A 19,081-nucleotide genomic window follows, 5' to 3' on the forward strand; every position below is an offset into this window, starting at 1 on the left:
GTGCATGCACGCCCGTAATGCTAGAGAGGCTGACTCATTGACTATTTGCTGCCCAGTGCTTGTTCATGCAAATGAGTCTGTTGCTTACAAAATACTATCCATAACCCCCAACTAACTAACTCTCTCTAACTTGCAAATATTTTGTCCCACTCTTTATAATTTCCCATAATTATATTGTTATATTATTATATTTATATATATATACAGAATGAGTTGACTTTGAAACAACAGTGCGGCTAATATGCCTAGTTAAATTATAATCTGGGGCTGCACGGTGGATGTGCGGTTTGCGCGCAGATCTCACAGGAGACCAGGGTTCAATTCCACCATCGGCCATCTCTGTGTGGAGTTTGCATGTTCTCCCCGTGCATGCGTGGGTTTTTTCCGGGTACTCCGGTTTCCTCCCACATTCCAAAAACATGCTAGGTTAATTGGCGACTCCAAATTGTCCATAGGTATGAATGTGAGTGTGAATGGTTGTTTGTCTATATGTACCCTGTGATTGGCTGGCCACCAGTCCAAGGTATACCCCGCCTCTCGCCCGAAGACGGCTGGGATAGGCTCCAGCACTTCCGCGACGCTCGTGAGGATAAGCGGTAGAAAATGAATGAATGAAAATAATAATCTAAAGCCATTAATCGCTGTCCTCATCCTTCTTCTGGTAACTACAATCACTAAAGTCGTCCTCTTCTTCACAGTTGACCAGCTTCATAATTCCTTCTTCTCGATCCCTTTTGTTGTCGTTCTGAGTGACTTTCGTCTCGAGGCACATTAGCTTGAGTTGTCCTCTTCATTGCCGAAACCCTTTGGTGATTGTGTGGTGTAGGACAACTAGTCACTCCTTCATGAGACAAAAACTCACACTCTTTTGGAGTGGGCATGCTGGCTCTGTCTGGTCAACACAACATGTGGGCATAGCGTTACACAGTGGCCTTCATCAATGCTCCCCACTTTCTATGACCAATCAACTTAGCTTTTAAATTGACAGTCCAAGCAGAAGCTCTAATTCTATACTTGATCCATAATTGTCAGATCGGATCAAAACACAATTGCGTCATAAGACTTCATAATGTGATATTAATGTGTCCACTTCACTACATCCTGAAGCTGCACTGAAGTTAACAAAATCCTGACCTTGAAGTGTTTAGTGTATCCACTTTGTTGCATACTGGAGTAGAAGATGACATACTGTCCTCAGCTTACAATGTTTTGTGTTATCCCACTCATGTTCACCTTGAAATATACTTTCACGACAAAGTTATCACTCATGTTTTGTGCTTTAGTTCTCTGCCTGTGTTTGTTTAGGTCGATTACGTTCGTTTTGTATTCGTATAGAATGAACGTTCCATTTTTATTCATTCATTCATTTTCTACCGCTTATCCTCACGAGGGTCAGGGTGCTGGAGCCTATCCCAGCTGTCTTGGGGCGAGAGGCGGGGTACACCCTGGGCTGATCGCCACCCAATCACAGGGCACATCGTTCAATTTTTATGTTCAAACTTTTTAAGGTATATTGAATCAAAATTTTACATTGACAATTTTCTGCTGTCATCTACAGTTTTACATAATTATTTATTTTGACGACTCAAACTGTATCTAAATATGTTTTTAGGATGGTTTTTGTTGTGTTATACAGGTTTGTTTTAGTTTTGTTTGTGTAAACTATGTTCATAATGAATGTAATTCATTTTTAGGTAGCTAGTTCAGGAAGATTTGGAACATATAGATGATGCAATATCTATACATAACATTTCAGACTCCCATTGAGCCATTCAGTCAATAAAAACATTAACATCAGTCAAGCACATGTTAAAGAAGCCTTAATGTGATGTAATGTCAATATCTGCTATGTTGTCCTTATTTGCTAAGCCAAATATAAAGGAGTAACCTAGCACATCTGGACGACTATTCCCTTTTATTAACTTTGTTACTTGTACAAATATGAATATGAAGGGCACACCGAAAGGAGAGCTAGTTCAGGTAAACATCTGTGTCCACCATGTTTTCCAGTAACTCCTGTACTCGGTGAAATCCTTGCGAATAAAAACACAGTGAAGAGATGGAGGCGGTTACAAGGAAGATAGACATGGCAACATGACTGTTTCACTTATATCTCACTTTCCTGATTTTACTGTCTCCATGGAGATGATCATCATCACGTATGAGGGTAGCCCTCCCACTTGACCTGACACAACCTCAGAAAACGTTATCCCATATTGCTGTCATTCTCACTGATTATATACTGTATTTTGTGAGGTTAAATTCCACGAAACCATGACTGCTTGCATTTATCTGACAATGTATGCAGCAATATGTATGTATGCTCCTAATAGAGTTCACAGTGTGTGCCTTCATCTGTGTATGTACGTGTGGACATGTCTTTCAAAGAGTACATCCCACTAATCATTTAATGCCTTTTAGGGTGTCCACTTGGAACGTCAATGCTGTGCGGTCCAGACTCCATGTGTGCATATGTTTGTGTTTTTTTTCATGTTGGTGTTTCTTGGAAAATTTACATCTCTCTGGTGTTTGTGGGCTTCTGTTTAGCAAAAATATGTCTTTGTGTGTGTAATGCAGCCTGTATGTTTTATGCAGACCGAGGAGAGCCTTGTGCTATAAATAAAACAGGGCTGCAGTGTGCTCACCGGCGGAATAATCTAGCTGACACTACGGAGAAAGATATAGAGCGGATGGAGGAGACAGAGAGAGAGCGAGAGAGAGAGCAAGTTTGTGTGTGGAAAGCAGGTGAAGATAGAATGAGATCAAGTAAACAGAAGGAAGAAACGGAGGCTGAGGCTGGTTAACAGAATTTGTAGTCTAATCTAGTTTGCAACTTCATTTTGTGAGTATTCCTATTCCATAGGGTTGGAATGTTTTTCCCCATCTCTTGGGATGAAATGTCTTTGGAATGAGATGTGCTTGACTTTGTCAGGAGGCTTAGGCAAAGCAACCATATAGCAACATTCAACTGAGACGTTTGTGTGATTCAGATATTAGATATTTAGATGGACATATGTCCGACCTAAGTAGGACACCCGCTTTTAAAAGCTTTCCCTCCACTACAGCCAACATGCATTATACATTAAGCCTTGCTTGAAGGCATTTGTCATAGTATCTAAACCACCAATGTTGCTGCAATAAACTTGCCTTTCCATAGGTGTTACTTCTAAGTATCTCAACATAAATCAAGAAATGATTAGACATAAATCAAAATGAAGAATTGGTTGTCATTGATCATGCCATTCATTTATGTCTTCATGTCATTTAATGGCCAGGTCATGGAGTTGAAGGGTCAGATGATCCATGTGCCCGAGTCCTCCTCCCTGATGTTTCTGGGCTCACCACGTGTTGACAAATTGGAGGAACTCATGGGCCGGGGCCTTCACCTGTCAGACATTCCCATCCATGATGCCACACGGGACGTTATCTTGGTGGGGGAGCAGGCCAAAGCTCAGGATGGCCTCAAAAAGAGAATGGACAAACTAAAGGTAGAATCATGATCGGTCTTTACTTTTTTTTTTAAATTAGAATTTGATTAGAATGGAATCTCAAGTTTTGAACACAACCCGCTGCTGCATGTTTGATTTGTTCAGGTTTAGAATACAGTTTAGAATTAGAACTCTGAAAACTGTCTCATGATAATCCTTATGTGGATCTCTAAATATGGTTTTTAACACTATTATAGCCCTCTAGAAATGAATACCACCAATATTAGTCACCTTTACACTCATAGTACCAAAAATAGCAGATACAACCAACAAGCCATTTAAGTCATAAATAAAACCTGTGCTCAGGTGTGATGTGACGACAGGAAGTAACATCTGGGGTTCAGTAATTATTACAATTATTATGTTATTATTATCCGGTTTCCTCCCACATTCCAAAAACATGCTAGGTTAATTGGCGACTCCAAATTGTCCATAGGTATGAATGTGAGTGCGAATGGTTGTTTGTCTATATGTGCCCTGTGATTGGCTGGCGACCAGTCCAGGGTGTACCCCGCCTCACGCCCGAAGACAGCTGGGATAGGCTCCAGCACCCCCGCGACCCTCGTGAGGAAAAAGCGGTAGAAAATGAATGAATGAATGAATGTTATTATTATTATTCTTGTTGTGAGATATTCCAAACCTGCAATAAATCCAATCAAGTCAGGTGCTTGTCTCACCGAACATTGAAGTAACATTACTGACATTTACCCAGTAAATGTACCCAGTACCCAGGGTAGAATACTATATTTTACTACACCACAATTTGAATGCGTCTTCTGAATGGGGATATTGTGAAATCGTGAAAAAATTGCAACTGTCTTCAAAACAAGCATGTCTGCCTCCTCCATTCACTTTATTGAAGGTGAGTGATGACATACAACAAACAAATGCAAAAACAAATTGCTTTAATAAATTAGCTTTGTAGAAGTATATCTTGCTAGCCGTTGTGAGATAAATAGGAGAGTCATGAAAATCCATTGCAATATTTACATGTATACCCTCACTGCAGACGCTACTGTTGCAGAAGTTAAAGGTGCTCTCTCTAACCTTGAAGATGTTACCAATAATGGTTTAAAAGAACATATTGAACAAGTAATTATATCAGTTTAAAAATGTATTGCAAGCCGTTCACTCATCGCCGTCTGGTATTGGGCGTGATTTGCAGCTTCGGAGCAGGAAGTGGGCGGAATATTCAGTTTTTAAGAGTTAGCGCACCATGCAGTACCCAACCAAGGCAGACACAGTTTCATCGGACATCAACAATAAATTGACACGTAACCATGACAGATGTGCAGAGGGATTACTGCTTGCCCTTTAGGAGGCTACATGTTACATATTGTTTGTCAGCTATCATCTTTTTTCTCCTGTTAGCAATGCTTCGTATCATTCTTTGATGAGAGTACAAAAATACGATACTGATACGAGACGTCAGTAAATCTTATCGCTCATGGCAGCTTAGTTTTTGTGCAAATATTGAGACAAATTTTGAATTTTTTAATCCATACCGAGAGTGTATATAAGTATGGAGTTATTGATATGTGGCGTGGTCCCCATCATGTACATTTCTGTCAAGCAACTCTGGTAAATCTGTTGCATCACTTCTACTGATGAGTCAAATCTCACCATTGCCAGACAGACTGCATAAAGCGAAGCTCCTGGGACTTGCTCGTTTAATTTGCTTTCAAAGCATCCGTGAGCAAGTCACTAGGTCCTGACCCAATCCCATGACCCTGCTCTGTGCATCATCTCTCTGTTACTACTCCCCCAGGCCGCTCTCATAAATAGATGTATTTCTCTCAACTTGCCTGGATGAACGGTAGTAGAGCACTACATCAGACAGACTCAGAGGAGCCCGCCCACAGACACAAATAATCGCATGCAGACACAAACACACACACACTGAAAAAAAAATCATATTAACACGCAGATACATTTTCATGCAGCAGCGGTTTTAATCTGGTGCAATAACTCCCACATCCCAGTATCATTGTCATCAGTGCCTTCATCAAAGCAAAGCACCCCAAATAAAACCTCTTCATCTCTCTATCTGTACTCCTTCCTGCTCATCCTCCTCTTTTAGGCTACATTAGAGCGTACCCACCAGGCGCTGGAGGAGGAAAAGAGAAGAACCGTGGACCTCCTTTATTCCATATTTCCAGGTGATGTGGCCCAGAAGCTGTGGCAGGGTCAACCGGTGCCCGCTCGAAAGTTTGATGACGTCACCATGCTGTTCTCAGACATCGTGGGTTTCACTGCTGTGTGTGCACAGTGCACGCCTATGCAGGTCATCTCCATGTTGAATGAGCTGTACACTCGTTTCGACTACCAGTGTGGCATTCTGGATGTTTATAAGGTCAGTAGACAAAAATGATCGATGCATCACTCCCATAAAACACTAAGGGGTGTCATTTTTGGCCAACTTTTTAAACTTCAACTTTTATCAACTTTTTAAAAAATAAAACTAATTCATTATTAGTGACACATATTACATTAATTTGCTTTGTCACCTATAACACAAATATGGCATTGATGTTTTGTTCAGAGATTGATCTACATTGGCTTGGTTTTAGCATCTTTAAGCCCCAAATGTTTCATAGTGACTCCTTCATCCTTACGTTTTTCTACATGAGGCCCTCTTGGGAAAGGTTTTGGACACCCGTGGACTGATGGGTATGACAAAAACACAGTTTGATGACTTAAAATAGCACACTTGGCCGTGTTGCATTTGCAAACTCAGCCTTTAGTGTTCTTATGTCTGTGTGTATACAATATGGCAGCGTTTTGGCCTTAAAACTAAATTCTTTCTCAATCTCCGAGCAGATTTATCTACTGTGAGTAAATGTACAGTACGCATGTGGGAAAGAAGAATGTATGTGTGTAAAATATAACACAAACACAGGTGGACACAGTGAGGAAATTGAGGCACCCGTGTGATGACATCGTCATGGTTACTGTCTAAATGACTTAGCCACTGGAACGCTCAATGAGAGCAGTTTTTTTTCCCCCCTGTGTTTCTTTTTCACCTCATTTTTTTTTCTCTAGCCTTGTGTCTGCTCTTTTCCCTTCTATAAGGGCCTGTTTGTTTAAGACGCATACTAGTTTGACTGAAGGAAATCATTCTGCAACAAGTCACAGTAGTGATTAATCATGTTTTGAAGAAATTGGGGCAAAATGGAGTGCTAGAATAATCAATTTGTTTTCTCAAATTGAACAAAAATAATTTCGAGTAGATTTCCTACAACTGTACAGTTATAAATTATAACTTTCAGGGCTGTCAACAATAATGTGTTAACTGCGGTAACTAAATATGGCAAGCCACACCTGTCGCTTATGACAGCAGACAGAGTCACAGTATAGCATCTCCACAGTGTGTGACATGAACAAAACCGCAGCAGTGCAATTCCAACATCATATACTGTACGTATTTCTTGGACCATAGCAACTCCTGAAAAAACTTAAAGAGTGATGCTGCGAACATCAAGTGTAGGATTGCAAGGTTTATAGTGTGTGTTTCTATGCAAATATCCCATGTGACAACGTGGACACCTGCAGCTTATTGACAAGAAGAACCTATCTAAGAACAAAATGAAGACAATTCTTACGATCATATAGGTTAATCAAGCCCGTTGTTTTAAAATGTATTAATTACAATAAAAAAAACAACCTTGATTTTTCCCACAGATAGAGACCATAGGTGACGCCTACTGTGTGGCGGGAGGTCTTCACAAGAAGGTTGAGAGTCATGCAAGGCCCATTGCACACATGGCTCTGAAGATGATGGAACTTTCTGAGGAAGTGTTGACGCCTGATGGGAAGCCTATCAAGGTGAGTGTAGTTGAAGTACAGAGAGAAGTATCTATTTCACCATAGTACTGCAAGCTGTCCGACTTCTGTTTCCTCGAGGTTGACATCAATAAGTGTCAAGAGCTGTTTTTTGGCTTACCCATCCAACTTTCAAAATATCTTTTCCGTCATAAAGACAATATTAGAAAACGGTACACAGTAACGACCATCCTGTCCTTCTCCAAAATGTAATGGTAATGGTTTTATTTCATTTGAACATGCATCAGATTACAATTGAGTGCATCCCATAATCAGTTCACAGTTCCACATGTCCAAAAGGAGTAGGAAGAAGCAAAGCTTATTAAATCCTACCCCTCCATCTGGTACTTTTACAATCAGTAACTGCTACATTTGTTCACTTCCTGCTTTCCATAATACAGTTTAAGTTTTTTTTTGTTTTTTTTCTTAAGCGTTTGATGCTGGTGCTCTACTGAGAACCTACTGAAACTAAATTTTTGCAATTTTTCAACTGGTCTACATTTGTTCACTTCCTGCTTTCCATAATACAGTTTAAGGTTTTTTTTTTTTATATAAAATAATGTACCTCGTGCCGAAGTACGAGGTGATATGACCATCCAATGACATAATGGGTACCATAGTAAGTGTCAATATAGTGATATATATAGCACATCATGACTGGTTCAAGACTCTTCATCCTTGTATTTAGCAAACATCAACTGCTTGTATTGTTTCTTGAATTGGCTCATCGTTGTGCATTGTTTGAGGGTCTTACTCAATCCATTCCATAGTTTGATTCCCCATACTGAAATGCTATGGCTTTTTAACGTAGTCCTAGTATTTAAGTGTTTCAAATGTAGTTCTTCCCTGAGATCATATTTCAAGTTTAAGTATTTGTGATTTTAGAAATAAGGAGTTAATATGTTCTCTGTAGGCGGCATTATGGCGGCAAAATGTATCGTGTTATTATGCGGAAACTATTTTGTATAAACACCCCGTAATCTTAGTTGCTGTGCTTGTACGTGTAAACATGAGGAAATATTGTCAATGCATTGCAACCCATGAATCATACAGTAATTCTTATTAAGAGTGCAGAACGTTTGTTGGATTACATTTTCTATGCAAATGGTTCAGGGAATATTAATGGAAAAGGCAGGAGACACGATGCATCTTAAATGCTGTCATGTATTTTACGCATACAAGCTTCACCGCCTGAGACTTTTCATTTAAAAACACAATGAGACGAACAGCAGCGCAATGCACAACATGTGAGTGGATTGAATGTGATTATATTTCATTCATTTAATCTTGTTTCCAATCTGTGATTAGATGGCCAAATGTCCATGGATGTGTGTGAATGTGTACATAGTAACCTCGTAGGTAGGCCTGTCCTACATTGTCAAAGGAGTCATTTCCTGTTCTCGTTCTTTGTCATATTACCTTAAAAAAATGCGATTATAAAATATACAAACAATGGAAAGTCCAGCATTGCTTAAGCATACATGAGTTCAAATGATTCTGATGATAATGAGATGCAGGTGTGATGTGCCACCATTTCCTTTCCTTCTGCCCTATTACATGCCTGAATACAATAAAATCAAAGACCAGTTGAAAAATTGCAAAAATTTACATTTTGCACTGTTGGACCTTCAGAAGGTTCTCAGTAGAGCATCAGCATCAAACGCTTAAGAAAAAAAACCCAAAAAACTTAAACTGTATTATGGAAAGCAGGAAGTGAACAAATGTAACAGTTACTGATTGTAAAAGTACCAGGTGGAGGGGTAGGATTTAATAAGTTTTGCTTCTTCCTACTCCTTTTGGACATGTGTGAACTGTGAACTGATTATGGGATGCACTCAATTGTAATCTGATGCATGTTCAAATGAAATAAAACCATTACCATTACCATTACTAAGATCATAGCTCAAAGTTTATGGCTCAGTGTTGTAAATTGAATACATAAAATGAGTTTGTTCTGAAGGCAATACTACATGCTCAGTATGTTGCCTTGCAATTTGCAATGATTGTCAAATGTTACGTTTTGCTCTTTGTGTGTAATGTGGATCCATCTTATTAGTAGCGCTCTCGAGGAGCTTGTGAAACCATCGGAAATCTCAGGAGGTAATTACTCAATATAACAGTCTGACGAACAGTATCATCTTATAAAGAACGCTAAGCACATCACACAGCACATTGACACTCAAAATAATAAGACAAGTACCAAATACAGTTTTAAGACAACAAACAGCTATATTTTAGCTTTTACCCACAATGCCCAGCAGCCATGCCTGCCAGGCATGGACATGAACTTTCTAGTAGATTTTAATTGGTATTCATAAGTAAATAGTGGTTAGCGTCACACAGTCAGGAGATGTGGAAGACTTACTCCGGCTTTTTACCACATTCCAAAACATTCTATGCTACATAGGTTAATTGGCGACTCTAAATTGTCCACAGGTATGAATATTTATGGTTGTTTGTTTATATGTGCAATTAGCTGGCGACCAGTCCAGAGTGTGCCACACCCCTTGGCACAAAAAGTCAACTGGGGTAGGCTCCAGCATACCTCCACTCTAGTGCGGAATAAGCGGCGTAGAAAATGGATGGATTGATTTATATTAACAACAGTTTTCTTACATGGTTTCCATGTATCACTAAAGCAGTGCTTCTCAATTACTTTCTGTCATGCCCCCCTAAGGGACCGAATTGTTTTCGTGCTCCTCTGATTTGAAATAATAGAGGAACTGATAATATTTATTCATTTATCTGTGCTGTACAGATTGAGCTTGAAACTGAAACCAAGGAAAATGGAGCACATCCGAGTGTATTGCATATTGAGTACTATAAATTTGTATATGTTGGTAGGTCTGCATTAAAATGAAAGCCTCTTTCGCCCCCCCGACAGTTTCCCTCGCCCCACTATTTCAGAAATGCTGAACTAAAGTAACATTTACTGTGACAAAGAATGATTTTTCTTCCTGTGTGTAGGTGTTTTTCTTCAATACGTCTAATCTAATATCACACCTCAGGAAGTAACACTCGGCACTTTGTTGTTAACTTGTATTACATATTGCAATATTTGTCATATTCACTGTTAATTTGCGAAAACGCAGAAGAAAGCACAATGTGTTCATTACACGGCATTAGTTTAAGATAAGAGCTGCTGCCAGTCGGTCGTCGTAATGAAGTGCTAGACAATAGCAGATATCATAATAAGAAAGACAATATGGAGTATATCTACTTGTGATTGTTATGCTCTCTGGTTTTAACCCATGTATACAAAATACATGAAAAGGATTACACAGAAACAATATGTGTGTGCGAGAGAAGCACGGCCATAATTGCTGATTAACAGACAACACAGAGGTTCTCTGTGCTTTCCATTTGTCTCAAAATAGAAGAGCCTTGCCAAGCGCTTTTGGCCGGCACGCTTGCTCTTCCATTTTCCGTCTCGGTCTTTTCCTCATCGTACATGTCACTCTCTTCCCATTCTTCACCTGTCGTGCTTATTGCCTCACAGCTTATAGTACGTGTTTGCTACGCCCTTGCCTGTGCAATTCCCTTCCTGTTGGTCCAAAGGAGCGTTATGGCCATAATTGACACTTGATAAATGCTGTTCACTGAGTGCACTCAACGCTAGCCGGTGTTGCACAGTTATGCAAACTAGCATGAGAGCTGAGAGGGAGAAAAAAAAAAAAAGGGTGAGTGTTGGGAGAGGTTGAGATCCAGACTCGCAGAGAAATATAACTAGCAGGGAATTTACACATTGAGTTTTAACGTCGGTTTACTACTTTAGATGCCAATGTGTGTGCTGTGAGTCGATGCATAGCTGAGGCATCGGCATCAGGGATGGATTCAAATGGATGGGATGGATTGAGTAAGGAACTCAAACAATGCACAACGATGAGCCAATTCAAGAAACAATACAAGCAGTTGATGTTTATACTATGTTTATACTATGTCATTGTATGGTCATATCACCTCGTACTTCGGTATGAGGTACATTATTTCAAAAAACAAACAAACAAAAAAACCTTAAACTGTATTATGGAAAGCAGGAAGTGAATAAATGTAACAGTTACTGATTGTAACTGCCATTTCCTTTCCTTCTGCCCTATTACATGCCTGAATACAATAAAATCAAAGACCAGTTGAAAAATTGCAAAAATTTACATTTTGCACTGTTGGACCTTCAGTAGGTTCTCAGTAGAGCGTCAGCATCAAACGCTTAAGAAAAAAAAAAAAAAAAAAAACTTAAACTGTATTATGGAAAGCAGGAAGTGAACAAATGTAACAGTTACTGATTGTAAAAGTACCAGATGGAGGGGTAGGATTTAATATGCTTTGCTTCTTCCTACTCCTTTTGGATATGTGGAACTGTGAACTGATTATGGGATGCATTCAATTGTAATCTGATGCATGTTCAAATGAAATAAATCCATTACCATTTTGAATCATGTATAACCTGCTCTTTTTTAGTATGCATTCACATGTGTTTATTTCACTAAAGCATCTGAAAAACTGAAATTAGGTGTGTACTATGTATATTTAGAATATGATAATAGTCCAGAATCCAGATACATTTACTGTACGACATGTAGTACAGCAGGAAATCAACCTCATTGATGTGCTTTTGGCGTCCTACCCATGTAATGATCGCTATATTTCTGTTTTCTCTACCGATACTGGCTCTTGGTTTCTCTCTCTCTCTTTCTGTTCTCTCCGCCTCACTACCCCCCCCACCCCTCCCGTCCCCTGCTGTTGCCATGACTACCTTGCTGTGTGTTGGCATGCACACAGTTGCGTGAGTTACCAAGGTGATGTGATGCTCTTCTAGTAGTTCATTAGGAATCTACTGGGCTTCACGGTCCTGCACATCTGCTCACCGCATGTGTGGGTCCTCATGACAAATATTCAATATGTCTTGAGTGAGCTGTAAATTACATGTTTTCGGAAGCTGCACATTATTTTGGGTGATTTTTTTTTTTTTTATTGTTTTTGCCATTTTTATACTGCATTGAACTCACACGACTACCTGACATTGACACGTTTTCATTGGCAAAGGCAGGTACTACCAGGTACTATTTCTATTACCCCAGAAATGAGTTAACGCAAATTGATTCTTCAATAATTAAGAATATTCAGGAGAATATTCATTGGTCAGGAGATATACACATGGCACTGTTTCACCTTAATAAAACACACTTGTTGTCTTCCGTCTTTGTCTGCAGCTGAGGATCGGCATCCACACAGGTTCAGTCCTGGCCGGTGTTGTCGGTGTTAAAATGCCACGATATTGTCTCTTTGGGAACAACGTGACTCTGGCCAGCAAGTTTGAATCGGGGAGCCATCCCAGGTGTATCAATGTCAGTCCTACAACTTACCAGTAAGTGTCACGCTTTAGGCCAGGGGTCTCAAACTCAATTTACCTGGGGGCCACTGGAGCTAGGGTCTGGGCAAGGCTGGGCCGCAGGTTTTCAAAAAAAAAAAAAAAAATTTATTAAAAACAGAAAAATATACAAACTTTTTCAGTGCTTTGGTTCCGATTTTCTACAATAAAAGCTCTGATAAAACATTCCACTGTTCTCAAATATCTTAATATTTTTTTTCTGCACAAAATAAGATGAAAGATAAATAAACAAATCAAGAATAAAGAAAATCAATCAATCAGTAATAAATAAATATAATAATAAAAACTTAAGAAACCGCATATAGTTGGATTAAAATTCAGATTAAAATGAACAAAGCATTATTAGAGCCCCGTAGACATGACAAAACACAACTATAGTCACATTTATACTCTTTTTATTTACAACATATTGCGCAACTGCAGGGTCTTGAGACACATGCTAACTCGCAAACTAGAGAGCTAGCGACCTAAATGGTAGCCTTCAAGTTATTTCCTTTAAACTTAAATAGCCAAAAACTTACCACTTCCACACGGATAGGGAGGATAACTATTAACAGTTATTTAACCTTTAACATGAACATTAATCAAACGTAATAATTTTTTCTGGGTACATGATACCATACAGCATCCATATCAAACTTGCGCGGGCCGCACTGACATTAAACTTTCATATCAAGGCGGGGGCCTCAAACTAGGCCGCATGTTTGATACCCCTGCTTTTGGCTGTATGCATTGAATGTATACTTTTTCTGCTCTGTACCCCTTTTCTGTGTACTGTATATTTATGTACTTTATCTCATCAGACATTTACACAGATTACAGCACTCACATAACACTCACATAGCACACAATAGCAAGGTTTATCCTGTTCTTGCCACATAGTAGTAGTCATGCCAAAATGTTGTGTTGCTGCTGGATGTTCAGTGTCGAAGTGAAACTGTAAGTTTATTTTCTTTTTTAAAACAAAAATGGACTGTAAAACAAAGAAAATATTATTATCATTAACTTTGCGGCATGGCGGTCGAGTGGTTAGCACGCAGACCTCACAGCTAGGAGACCAGGGTTCAAGTTCACCCTCGGCCATCTCTGTGTGGAGTTTGCATGTTCTCCCCGTGCATGTGTGGGTTTTCTCCGGGTACTCCGGTTTTCTCCCACATTCCAAAAACATGCTAGGTTAATAAGCGACTCCAAATTGTCCATAGGTATGAATGTGAGTGTGAATGGTTGTTTGTCTATATGTGCCCTGTGATTGGCTGGCCACCAGTCCAGAGTGTACGAAGTTGCATAATGAAACCAACTTCATAAAACCAATTATCCAAACCCAAGATAGAATTTCACTAAACGCATCCTCTGACATCATAAATGAAGAAATGTTCGGTGCTAAATTATGATGCTCCATTTCCTCCATCAGGTTGCTGAAAGATGACCGATCCTTTTCCTTCGTCCCTCGTTCGCGTCTGGAGCTCCCTGAGAATTTTCCCAAAGAGATTCCAGGAACGTGTTATTTCCTGGAGGCAGGAACGTCCCACAGCCATGCATCATTGACCAGCTCTCGCTCCGCTCCCCCGTCCTCTATGAGGAAAGTGTCCTACAGCATCGGGACCATGTTTCTAAGAGAAACTAGTTTGTAGGTGTCGCACAAAAACAAGCTAATGTGGCTACTGAGGATACGGGAGCCAACAACCGAAGCCGTGAAACAAGCAGGACAGCAATAACACACATCTGCGGATATGCAAACGACAACTTGGGATCACAGGTTTGGGATTGCCTGCAGGTGACTCCCCAGATGGACTCATTGAATTAGCAAGAGAAACCTGAACATAGCTTTAAGTTCTTGCAGGGTTCTTCTGGCCCACACATGAGAACACGCTCTCTTCAGCAGCTCTTTGTGTCAAAAGACCGTCCTTAAAAGCTGTGACGCTTCTACAAGATCGGATGACGTTGCTCTGTTGAACTGCCTGTATGGACAGGAAGAACCGCGACAGTACCCCCCCCTCCCCATGTCCTGCTTTCCATCAAAATTAATGTGCATTACAACAACACCTGCCCGGCGGAGCAGTTGGACAGGTTTAAGAACCATTTCATAACAAGTGTGATTCTCAGCTCAGTGCCTTTTTAACCATTCAAATCAGGACACAAAACAGGATTATTTCAAATATTTCATTAAAAAAAAGCAGCACATTTATCTTATTTTGTCTTTTAACGCTTGTTTTCAGATATTCTATTTCTTCCCTGTGAATCTGTCAGTGAATGAGCCACATTAGCAACGAAAGTCGCCACCGTAGCCCATGCAAGGGAGGGACGAGGTAGTAGTGCTGTCTGTTATTTCAAAAAAATAATAAAAGTGCACTTCATAGGTTCCCAGTATTTGACACTGCATTTATCGATTATACCCAGATGTACCAGTACTACATGCATACTTATGTTTTCTTTTCCCGATATTACAGTACTATTTCTGATTTTAATCTTCTCTCTTCATTTTCCTGCTACATACTTGAAATCTCAGGCATTCCAATTATGTTGGTGTAGCTCAATAACCGAGACACGCTGAAATAATTGGAGACGGTCATGAATCTGTGAGGGTGACATCATTATAATGTTTGAAGCTTGCATAAGAAACTCACAATACAGTTTGACTATAAAGATGTGATAGATAATTGATTATTAATTGATTAACAGGTATTGAAAATGACTGTGATTGGATGGAATCTGAAGCTAGATGAACCGCAGTACTTAACTGCAACCAACAGAGGCGCTATCTATTCACTTTCAACTGACTTGTGGTCGAAAGATGAACCTAATGATATCATCGTTTGCCAATATCTCTAGAGAAGTTCCATGTAATTGACAATAGTAAACAAAAAAAATGTATTGATTAGCTAATTGTCCATTTTCTGCATCGTTCTAGGAAATCAGATTCCCATCCGATTCTCTCACAGGCGGATCACAGAGAGTTTCGACTCTAAATGGACTGTTCCAACACCAACACATCCAAATGTTTCATTTTGAGTGTCACCAGACTTTGGGACAGATAAAATCGCCATGGACTTAATTCGGGGTTCCTCTGAGTATTTTCTATTTCCATCCTTTCTTCATGCCAAGCTTAGCAAATTACATAAAATGTGCCAAAAAACGATGTAGTTAACTCAGTTTTTACGGTGGAACCTCCAAAGATTGAACACAATGGTTAGGATGTTCATACATAGAACAAACATGTCTTATGTTAAATAATGGAACTAGAAATAAGCGGTCACTATAATAAAAGTTGTATTAACCATACAAATAATGTTTGGAGTCATTTTGTAGCATTCAAGATGTAAAAAGTCTTCTAAGGTTCTAAGGTTCCGGATGTGTATAAGAACAGTTTGATCCATCAAAATCTCCATCCGAAAGGTACAAGAAGCATTTTTTTTTTTACTTCAAAATAGTAAAAAGCTAGGTACAGATTGGTTAACTGTGCCTAATAAACTGACCCAGTCTGTCCCATTTCCCGTTTCATGGAACCGGATAGAGATTTATTCAAGTAAATCTACGAGTGGCGCTAGCTTTTCTTCTTGTCACTCACACACATTTTTGTTTTTTTACTGCACTAGCTGTTGTTATTTCACTGATATTTTTTCCCCAAATTTGGTTTGATTTCAGATGGTGGAAGACTTTGGAGGTTCCATTGTCATAAACGTGTTTACTATCGAGTCAGTTTATGTATGCGCACCAGCATTCTTGTGTGTGTGTCTGTGTCACTCAGCATTCAAACAAGATGCTATCTTGTAGACACCAGCATTTACACAAACGTGCCATATTTGTTAAATGTATGGCCATCGCACATATGAATTATTTCCACCACCCTTGTTTATTGTTCATTTTAATGCCCGGTACAACTAAATTTTCGGTCGTCCTTTGCTACATTGAAGTTAAAATTTTGTGGATTGAATGATCTCACAACATGTACAATAATAACATAATAATGATCATAATAATTTTGAAATTATAATCCACTCCAAGGTAAAACTCAGCCGACTACCAGTTCTCCACACATACAGAATACATTTATTGTAACTTAATTATGTGATACATGGCTTACTCCCTCTTATTATGTCGACAATATTGAGGAATTGAATCGTAAATATGACTTTATAAGGGTGTTCTTTCATGTTTACAGGGCTCTAATAATACTAATAACTATTTAGAAAATCAGTTTTCTATGGTCAAACTATGAAAATATTTGATTCATAAAAAAGGACTCCCACTTCACAGAAATTCACTTATCACAGTCACTGTGATAAATCAGATAAGACATTTACAGCATGAAAAGCACACAAGAGCGAAAAAGTACAAAATCGAGGTAATACAAATCAAGCCGCAGTTTTATTGCACGTTTATTGCACAGGATTTTTGGAGCAGTTATGTGATACATGGCTTATTCCCTCTGATTATGTCTACAATATTGGGGAATTGAATTGTAAACATGACTTTATAAGGGTGTTCTTTCATGTCTACAGGACTCTAATAAAACTAATAACTGTATGTAGAAAATCATAAACATTTTTTCTATGGTCAAACTATGAAAATATTTGATTCATAAAGAAGGACTCCCACTTCACAGAAATTCACTTATCACAGTCACTGTGTAACAGCAGCAAAAGCACACAAAGTACAAAATCAAAGTAATACAAATCAAGCCGCAGGTTTATTGCACGTTTATTGCACGTTTATTGCACAGGATTTTTGGAGCAGTTTATTTGGATGATGGATTACTGTCCATTTGTTTCCACAAATATAATGCCAAACAATTCAACTCTTATGATCACTTTTTGTTATCGCGTACCTTTTAGCGGTACCAGGCATTCAAACGAACAAGAAACTGAAGAAACAAGGGTGGACTGTACTAGAGTCTGCAACTTTCATCATCAAAGTTCTAACTACTTCACAGGTGGAATTGTTAAATAGTAATATCATATTTACTTATGTGTTTAAAATGACAATGTAAGATATTGAATACATTAGTCAATGCAGATGAAAGGTAAAATTGCAGACTATTTTATTGCTTTATTTTCATTATTATGATCATTTTGTCATATCTGTTCGATTAATCACTATAATGTTGTACACTCTTGGCAGAAAAAAAAGATGCATCATGATGAGAATTCGTCCACTCTTGGAATAAACACATAGCATAGATATGCATATTTAACATGGAATATGTCTTCATAGAGTTTAATAACAATTAATAGGCTAATGGTTCTAACACAAAAGAATGATGGACTTAGCTTAGCTTTAATGTGGTCTTCTATAAACAAATAAGTGCATTGGAAGAAGGAGCGATCCCACTCAACTTGTGCAGCGCCTGCTTTCAGCATCTCGGCTATAAATAAAGAAACGCCGCTACACTGCTGCGCCCACACAACTTGTGTCCAACGCCTGCACGTCCAAGTCTGGGTTGTCTTGGCGTGATCGGATTGGTCGTTAGATGTTTGGTGGTACACACTAGAAAGGATAGCGGTCCTCTGCGGGTTTTATTCTTAGCTACCTAGCCTGCATTGTGCACATCATCATCGTTATCAGCGTCAATTAATGAAGGCCAGGCTTTTGTATTTGTATTGGAGTTGATCAAGGATATTATTAATGGATTAATTAATGCTAAAATGTGTTAGATCTCTTGGATTAATCCTGAAAAAAAACTACATAATGCTTGAAATGACCAGGAGTGAGTCAGTGTATTCCCATTTAAATTAAGCAGAATGCCGTACTAACACCAAAGCACTATTTCATTAATATCTCATTCCTAATTAATTCATGCCTTTGAAAGATTTCCATTTTATTATTATTATTATTTTTTTTTTAGAATTCCCATTTATGCCGCAGCATATCCAGGTTCCGTTAGTTTGATGGATGTGTGGATGTACTGTATTACAATGTATGCTAATTCTCCCAATGTTTAGTACCGAGGCTGAGCATGACCTGTGAGTGTTAAGAAGGTGATGTGTACCTGGAAAATGGTCAATGAACGTTGTTTGACTTGACATGAAGGGCACATTTGTCTTAACATCATGTAAATAAAAACACCGAGTGTGTTTAACAAGGAGAAACACGGTTGTGGTTGTCCTGTTTGATCTCGTGAAGGCCATCGTTGACATTTACTTTGGACGAGGTTTGACTATCAGAGGAAGCCCAGTACGAAATGGTAATGGTTTTATTTCATTTGAACATGCATCAGATTACAATTGAGTGCATCCCATAATCAGTTCACAGTTCCACATGTCCAAAAGGAGTAGGAAGAAGCAAAGCTTATTAAATCCTACCCCTCCATCTGGTACTTTTACAATCAGTAACTGTTACATTTGTTCACTTCCTGCTTTCCTAATATAGTTTAAGTTTTTTACAT

The 19,081-nt window shown here is 38.9% G+C and overlaps 1 protein-coding gene across 1 annotated transcript in view; it reads left to right on the plus strand.

The window, feature by feature from the left end:
* Nucleotides 1-18,864, plus strand: part of gucy1a2 (guanylate cyclase 1, soluble, alpha 2) — a 28,075-nt gene extending 9,211 nt beyond the window's left edge. The window contains exons 5-9 of the mRNA XM_058079316.1: nt 3,276-3,488; nt 5,569-5,841; nt 7,170-7,313; nt 12,521-12,675; nt 14,111-18,864. Of these exons, the coding sequence (XP_057935299.1) occupies nt 3,276-3,488; nt 5,569-5,841; nt 7,170-7,313; nt 12,521-12,675; nt 14,111-14,330 (1,005 nt within the window). The 3' untranslated portion in view covers nt 14,331-18,864. The remainder of the gene's footprint in view (nt 1-3,275; nt 3,489-5,568; nt 5,842-7,169; nt 7,314-12,520; nt 12,676-14,110) is intronic.
* Nucleotides 18,865-19,081: the final 217 nt, after the last annotated feature.

Source organism: Doryrhamphus excisus, chromosome 8 (assembly GCF_030265055.1).
Source record: "Doryrhamphus excisus isolate RoL2022-K1 chromosome 8, RoL_Dexc_1.0, whole genome shotgun sequence".
Lineage (NCBI taxonomy): Eukaryota > Metazoa > Chordata > Actinopteri > Syngnathiformes > Syngnathidae > Doryrhamphus > Doryrhamphus excisus.